The sequence below is a fragment of the Pyrus communis genome, chromosome 2, assembly GCF_963583255.1.
Source record: "Pyrus communis chromosome 2, drPyrComm1.1, whole genome shotgun sequence".
NCBI classification, from domain to species: Eukaryota; Viridiplantae; Streptophyta; class Magnoliopsida; order Rosales; family Rosaceae; genus Pyrus; species Pyrus communis.
Window position 1 is genome coordinate 4,149,213 of NC_084804.1, and position 8,893 is coordinate 4,158,105.

At 36.5% G+C, this 8,893-nt stretch overlaps 1 protein-coding gene across 1 annotated transcript; it reads right to left on the bottom strand.

The window, feature by feature from the left end:
- Positions 1-1,730, bottom strand: LOC137720892 (protein GRAVITROPIC IN THE LIGHT 1-like). Its single transcript, XM_068460017.1, has one exon. The coding sequence runs from the start codon at positions 1,587-1,589 to the stop codon at positions 243-245; it is 1,347 nt and encodes a 448-aa protein (XP_068316118.1). The 5' UTR covers positions 1,590-1,730; the 3' UTR covers positions 1-242.
- Positions 1,731-8,893: the final 7,163 nt, after the last annotated feature.

Below are 8,893 nucleotides of genomic sequence, written 5' to 3' on the forward strand. Positions count from 1 at the left end.
AACCAAGTTTCACTTTCTCGTGTAACAATGCGTAATTGATTCAAGATATTGAAAATAAATTATGCATGCCGCACCTTTCAAAGTGAAAATTGAGTCCATGTTAATGATACATGGCAAGGAGAACAATTGTACTAATAGTATATACCTTCATACTACCACCTACACCTACACCTACCACTTTGGCCCCACACCGCATCCAACGGCTCTGATGCATTATTTACATTTCGTATCACTATCCGATCTTAAATTCCCGCCGGAGAAGTCACCGGAGACAAGTATACCTGGCTCTGGACCACCGTCTTGCCAATCTTAAACCCGGGAACAACCGTGAAACTCACCGACGGCTCCGTCTCGACATCTTTGGCAGTCACAGACTCCATGAACACCTCCGAAAATCTCGACCCTTTCTTCACCTGAAAGATTGAAACTTGCTGCCCAAACGAGAACGCCAAGCAATGCAGAAGCCAAACCCGCATCGCCGCCTCTGCAAACGCCGCGAAAAAAGCCGAGTCTGGCACTCCGCCGGAGCTGACGACTTTCCTCATGTTCAAATTCCCAAAAAGCGAACACTCCATCTTTGCGTGAACGAGCTGGAGGTACTTCGCTTTCGTGAACTTGCAAAACGAAGAACTCGGGTTCTGGGTGAGGAAATTTTTCATGTTTTCGGATACGAGTTTCTTGAATTTCTGGAAAAACAAAAGGTGGGTTTTGTTGATTGGGGATAAAGAATCACTGGGTAGGCCGAAGTTTGGATTGTTGAAGCCTTCAAGCAATGTTTTGGAAACGAAGGATTCGAATGCGAAGCATCGATGGCTCTGTTTTGTGAAAACAGAGCCGGGTTCGATGAATCCAACGGCTGTGGAGAGATCCCAGTTGGCGGATTCCATTTCCTGGATCATCAGTCTCACAAAGCTTTTGATGGATCTCAGAGTCTGCTGTTGGTATTGAACGAAATGCGTGGGATTCAGCTCTGAAAGCCGAAGGTTGTCGAAAACGGAGAGAGACGGAGATCCGCTGGCGTTTAGCTTTATCTCCAAGCACTTGTTGGACAAGACCAAATCTTGAAGCTTTTTCTGTAGGGACGAAATGTCGGAATCCTTCTTTCCGGATTCGAACTCCAATTTCTTGATCGAAATCTCGTACGTTTTCATCAGGGCCTGCTGTTCCTGAATCTCCGCGAGCATCATAGTGACTTGTGGCGAGAGATCGAGCTCCTTTTTCAAAAAGCTGCGTTTCAATTCCGATATCGATTTCAGCTCGTTCACCACGGACTGGTCGGCCGTCTGAATCGCTTCGTTGTTGTACGGATCCTGCGCCATTTGGAGCTCTGCGTAAGCTGCCTTTATGGAAGTGATTCCGGCGAAGAGCTTGGCCAGAAGTGCTTCCAACATTGCTCTATTCCGGACCTTGAATTCTTCCCCCTTGTCCGAATCCTTCCGCTTTTCGAAACCATCCTTGACTTTTCCGTTCGACACGAGGATGCAAATGCCATTGTTGGAAGCGATTCGGCTCGTCGCCGTTCGGAGGTTGATGACTTTGCTGAAAGTTCTTGATAATCTGCTCTGTTTTGGTCTCATGGTGGTGTCCATCTGCAAATAGTGAAAAATCAGAGGATCGGTGAGTAAAGAGAGTTCAAATTGTTGGTTGGAGGCATAAAACTTGGGGTTTGTTTTGTGGGGATGAGGGAATGAAAGGTGTTCGAAAGAGAAGGGAGGAGAGTGGAGGAGAGAGAGGAGGTGAGGGAAAAGTGGGGGAGATTTAAAGAGCGGGAAAAAAGGAAAAAGTTGACAGTGTAAATAGGGTGTATATGAGTAATGTTAGAGACACTAAATTTGTAGACAAAATTTTAAAAACTAAAGGGCATGAAAGTTGATGGTTGGTTTATTACTTACACGTTGATAAACATGTTTATTCTTATTGATGACATATCATTTAGTTTGTAAATTTAATCTTCCTAGCATTACCCGGTGTATATTTACTGATAAGTGAGTACACAACAAGAAATGTCTGTCGCATCACAACTATGAAGATGTATTGCTAAAATGAAAGAAAAAAAACCTATGAAGATATAAAACTCATGTTACATTTACAATCTGGCTATGAAACGAGCGTTTGCTACTTTGTTAAAGAAAAAATTATTGATGTATATGTCGTTGACAACATGTTGATATTATAATAACTAATAGAATATATCAACTATAATGCAGAAGGTGAAAAATAGAGCATTAAAATCACTCTCATTTTGATGATATCAATATAATATTGATGCACATCCATCCATACCTTAGGTCATGCATAGAGTATAGTGATATCCATACTACCGTTCGCTCCTTCAAGATTCTTTCTTTTGTTTTTGTTCTTTAATTTTTCTTTAATATGATGTCAAGAAGAAGATAAAAAATGAGAGTGTAAAAATTATTTCTCGTTATTTGTAGTATGTATAGGATTTTAATTGAATATTTTGGGTGGGAAATTGTAATGGTGGTATACAGAGGGATGATGTGAATGAGTGATAGATTGCTAGCATCTACTCATCGACCCTACCTGGTTGCATATCCATAATTCATGGGAGGAGGAGGAGAGCCAAAAAAAGTTGTAATATTCGGACTACGATCATCTCCAGATCTCAAACTCATAAGCTAATGGATTCAGTAATTTGAAACATTCAATTTAAATTTTGCGGTTTCCGCTAATTTCATTTCATTGGTCCAACTCACACATATAACCATGCGCCCTCATCTCTCTGGTTGCATATCCATAATTCATGGGAGGAGGAGGAGAGCCAAAAAAAGTTGTAATATTCGGACTAAGATCATCTCCAGATCTCAAACTCATAAGCTAATGGATTCAGTAATTTGAAACATTCAATTTAAATTTTGCGGTTTCCGCTAATTTCATTTCATTGGTCCAACTCACACATATAACCACGCGCCCTCATCTCTCTCTCTCTCTCTCTCTCTCTCTCTCTCTCTCTCTCTCTCTCTCTCTCTCTCTCTCTCTCTCTCTCTCTCTCTCTCTCTCTCGTGATATATATTACTAGGTCCGTAGCCTCCGGGTTAGAGGAAGAGACGATCTCAATCCGTAATATTCATCAGTATCAATGATAAATTAGGACTAAATATACATATATAGATAGATAGTTGCCAAAAATCAAATGACATGTATGTACGTACATTGATAACGATAACTCTCTCATAATATCAAGGGATCGGAATAAAAAATGCAGTTTACTAATTTTGGTGAGGAACCAAGATTAGCCAACTGTCAGCACTCTAATTATAATGTACAATTAGTCTCGGTCAATAATGTACTTTCTTTTAATAAAGTAGGGATTTAAGTTTTTTAATATGTGGTTCATGCATGGTTGATGAGTAGCAGAATAGGGTTTAGGGTTGGGACAAGCTTAGTATAAATACACGTTGTAATCCTTATGTAATACAGTTTTTTAATCATAGGAAATTAGGCAGTGGACTTCACTGTTGGTTGGTGAATGTACACTCTACAGTTGGGGTTTGGATCGCAATTAGCTGGAGCTAATCACATTCTTAATCTATAGTTAAGAATGCCTACAGTTAAACAACAATGCAAATTCAGAAGTTATTGAGACCAAAGAACGGACGCGCGTATTACAAATGTGTCAATAACATATCGATACTATTTGCTGTTGGTAAACCCTAGTTGCGTAATTTTGCCTACAACAAGATACTTCCACTTCTTTAGTCCTCCTGCTAAACCCTCGTTGTTAAACTCTCTTTATCTTAGCGTCTCTCTCTTCTCTCTATTGTGATTTTCCAAATTTAAAGTTCATATACCGGTTAAATATATATATATATATATATATATATATGTATATTTTTTAAGGGAGATAACTGGTGGTAGACCACAGCTATCCACCCCTTCTGGGAGCCGGAAAGACTCAGAGAGGCATTTCAGCCTCCTCCTGGCCACAAGTCTAACTTCCACACTTCATATACAGATTATTCCTTTGGTGTATAACCTATTGAAAATAGGAAAAGGAAATAAAATAAATCAGAATCCAATTCACCCTAGAAACCAATTCAACTAGGAGTCCAACTTTTACAAAAACAGATAGTAAGACAACAAGAAAATGCCATTTTTATTCTTGAACCGGGCTGAAAGTCCCGACAAGATTTTTTACCCAGACTATTTCATATTTTTCTATCCTCTTATACGGTTTTCTTCACTTCTTAAGCAATAACATACTTAGTCCAAAAAGAAAACCAAAATTGTTCCACGGTTATTATATATATATATATATATTTTTTTTGGACCTATACACAACTACGTTCATGAGCCATGTGCTTCTCTAAATTAACAATTTGCTTGTTGGAATTGTTTTGAAATTTACCCTAGTTTTTGTTTTTCCTTTTTTAGGCAGGCATGGTACTACTATATGGCAGTGAATATTAAAACCCGGAATCTCTGTATTGCAGCTGCAGGGTAATGTTGGACGGACCGTATGGGAGATACATACATGTCAAAAGGGACATAGCCGAAAGAAGATTGTGACGATATCACAGTCCAGATGCAGACTGATTCCCCATTTGTGGACACCACACTAATTACTTCACCCTGCTTCAATCAATCGATATTCTTGCAGTACAAGAATTGCAACAAATATAAAACGTGGTTAATAATATATTTACCTTAACTCCACTTAGTACTATGGTCTGGTTGTATTCCTCTTCACTTGTAAGTGAAAGATCTTAGATTCGATTCTCGCTAAAGTTGAATTTGAACCACATTATGCTAGCCTATTATGAGGCTAAGCCCACCCTCCTCTTCTTTAGTGTAGATAACATCATTTGTTCAATATATATATATATATATATATATATTTACCTTAACTCAAAGTCTTGTATTCGATTTTATTTTAGCATCGCCGAACAAAGGAATGCTAGAAACTTCTTTGAATCTTTTCGTTCTATTTTATCGATTATTCTTCTTATCTGTAATATTACATGATGATTTAAATTATTTACTTTTTTGGGCATTTTGTAAAGATCAACCCCATTGAAAGTTGGATAACGTTAATAAAATAGCTAAATAATTTCTGCTTTGGTTGATTTTTGCGAAGCTGGTCTTTAAAGAGAGCTAGAAATAGAACGTCTCGACCGAGGTGCAATTTTATAAGAGATCCGAAAAAATATAACGAAAAAATTGAATTGAGAAAATCAATAACATTCTCTCTTAAAAAATGTGTTAAATCTTCGTCTTTCTGTATTGTCAAAACAAAAAAGAAAACTCATAAAGATTGCAGACACACTGCATGTGACAATGAATGGACCAACATGTAGCAATTCAATATGTGATCAATCAACTAGTCCATTTTGCAGTTATGGGTTTCATTCTTGCTTTAAAACTTGAACATGTCCCACAAGAGCTCACATGTTCACTTGGATTATTGATCCAAACAACACATTCAAGTAACTAAGGTAGTGGATGATAGATATGTTTCAAAATTCAAATTAGTGCCCTTCTTGGACATTATTACCAGACAATCGGAGTGGGACAAAAGTTATTGTCTACAAACCAAAGGTTCATTATATAAAATAAGGCACATCCCTACACAAAAGTAGCTTACTCATAACAAAAACTATGAAACATGACCCATAACCCAACACATCCATTTGACTTAAGGATGAGATGGTGTGGAGAACTTTCATATGTTATGTACTTTTCCGGTTTTTTTTAATTGTTGTAGACCCGAGTTTTGTTTTAAAATGAAATGAGAATGGTGGGATATGAATGGCCAGAATAGCTCAGCCAAACCCTAAAACATAATTAAGCAAAAGTATTTGGACTTTTTAACTGCATAGACGTTAAGCAGACGTCTTGTGAATTAGAATGTGCACGTCCCATTATCATGGCAAAATATTTAATTGTTAATAGGATTACTTATATAATGAGTCTTCATTATGACTATACCCTTGTACTACACCAAAGTTGTAATGTGGTCAATTATGGGACCACAACCTCAGCTCCTCCGAGTTTGATTAGAATTTGTCATTTGATTAAAAACCACCACGGATGACTTAGTGGTTGAGACGAATTTCAGACTCGTATTCTACACAGTTCGTTCTGAGTTCGATTTCTAACATTGAGAAGTCACACGATGGTGGCCAAAGGAAGGTTGAAATACTTATGTGAGTATTCTCGACCCTCAAAAAAATGGACTACCCTGACTAAACCACTAGCTGGTCTCCTTTTAAGAAAAAAAAAAACTCCAAGTTTCCAACACAAAGTGGCAAGCAAAACTATTTTCCATGCTTTATAGTATATAGTCTTAAATTTTGCATGGCAGACCAAATTGCATGTTTCTTGAAATACAACATTATTTTGTCATATAACTAAACTCGCTGTTGGTCATAAATCCATAACATGCACATAAACTTTTCTTTCTTTTTTGGCATGGGACGTTAGTGTATGATTACGAAGGGATTGAACATAATAGTTTATATATTACGTGTCATGGCTTCTAATTCTTTTTTTAATGTGATCATCATGAATGACGAATCAAGAATAAAAATGAATGAATGAGAGAGAGAGATCATGAATTGACATTGTAAATCAATTGAATTATTAATTTGCATTCAAGTATTTTTTTGTAACCAAAATGATGAAGACAATTTATTTTTAGGAAACAAGGCCCGCGAGCATATAAGAAGCAAGCCATAAGTATGTTGCATGTATAAAGATTAAGATAAAATTACATAATTTAATAAGGTCCACAGAGTTTGGGGATTCGGGTTTGCTAATGGCAAATAAAGTTGTGAACGTGATCACCATCCCTTGGTTGCCAAATAAATCGATTTGCATTTGGATGAATTACCAATCTTCCAAAACACATATCCTAACAAGTTTAACTTTCCCAATCTGCATCTTTTGCTTTGTTTTGGCTTGTTGCTTGAGTTTGTGCTTTGTACTTTCAACTGGTTCAGTTCTGTGTGAATAATGTAGAAAAATTTAAAGCATCATAAACTGTAATAATAGCCAAGTGCAAGTGGGAGTTACTGTAGGGCATTCAACATTCACATTGCATACCGTTTGCTGTAAATTTCCAATGCCATATCAAAAGGGTTGGGAACTTCATACTCGTAGTGCAGTTGCTGTAATTGAGATTGGAGGGGACTTGTAGTGCAGTTGAATTTGGACCTTTCTACTTCGTGCATTGGTTCAGTGACTCAGTGCAGCAGACAGAATCAGCTTTTCCAGGCTATATAAATCGGTAATGAGAAATGCTAAGGAGACTCTTTCAAAGTGGAATTCTCTGTCATCTTACAGTTTAACATTAATTTCTATACCAACGGATGAAACATAAGGTGACAGAAAGTTCGTAAAAAATCTTTTTAAGAAAGGCTCATTAGCATTTCTCATTGGTAAAAACAGAAATGTCTAATCTATCACTTTGGCTAATAGTAGGAGAATGTTTTAGGTACGTATAACTCAAAAGTACGTAGTACAATTGCTATATTCTCTCATGCCTAGCTAGTTTATGACAATGATAGGGTTAGCGGTGATGATTTCCAACTCTCTTTAATTTTCGGGCGCATTTCTTACTTATTAACTTGATGGAAACTTCTTACATAACGGGTTTTTCTACAACACATCACTTTATGTGTGTTTACAATAATCTCCCAAGCCATTTTGCACACCAAATTTTCACTTTCTGCAAACTTCTTTTTATCTTCTTTTATACAGTAAAGGCTCTCTAAAGTTACACAGTCGGACAAACCAATTTTATAAATTTAGAGATGTTATTACTGTAGTTAAAAATATTATTTATTGACTTATTTATCCTTAATTAGTGTTGTATTACTTACATAGGATTCTTTGGGCTCCAAGTATGTTATTTCTTTGCATATTTTTGTACTCATTGACAATAATAACTATGTGGAAGCATGCTTATGATGAGATCAAGAAAAATTAATTTTAACTTATTACAAGATGGAGTTTATTCCAAGGGTAATGCTAGAGAGATTAAATTTGAAGATAAAATTTACAAATTAAATGATGTGTCACCAATAGTTATGAGCACGTTTATTCCAATACATAACTGTTCCTAAATTGGAGATTATCCCATTATAAAGTATTATTCTAGAGAAATTTACTGCATATTTAATCTCTCAAGAAGTAATGTATAGAATTAGAAGGTGAAATAGTATGTGTGTAAATCATTTCTTAAATTAATCCAATCCATCTTTCATGCCATCTTTATGCTTTTCATGACAACTTATTAAAACTTTGAACTCCACACTCATACAACGTATATTTATCCTAAAAAGCATGATTGCCTAGGTTGGTTTTCAGCTTAACAAAGAAAACACCCCTATTAAGCTTCGCATAACTTTGACAGCGACACGAGTGTCCAGCAAGCGTCTTTGCTTTGCTACCAAAAATTGTACCCCAAGGAATCCAATCATACGATTCATACCTAACCTAGTGCAAAATGGGGCTCAATTTTTGCACCTAAATCTACAAAAAAATAAGGCCAAAAGTTGCAAACGAATAGAATCCATCCATCCAAAGTTTGAAGATTGTCCAATTACCAGGAAGCACCATGATTGCTCATTTCATCACAATACTTAAACAAACCAGACAGATTCACTAATCACCAAATAATTACAAACTAAATTATACGTATACTCTTGCATAGCTTAAAGGAGAAGATGGAATACGGTGAAAAATTAAAAACGAAAAGTAGGGTGATAATACGCATGTCCCATGTGAGTGGCTTGTAGTTCAATTGCTTCAAAATAATCTAACCCTACATCCGATGTCCCATTCCACCCAAGTTTGAGAATCCCTTTGCCCATAAATTAAGAGTAATTTTGAAAATCATCATGTCAAAGACAAACTATTGCATGCATTC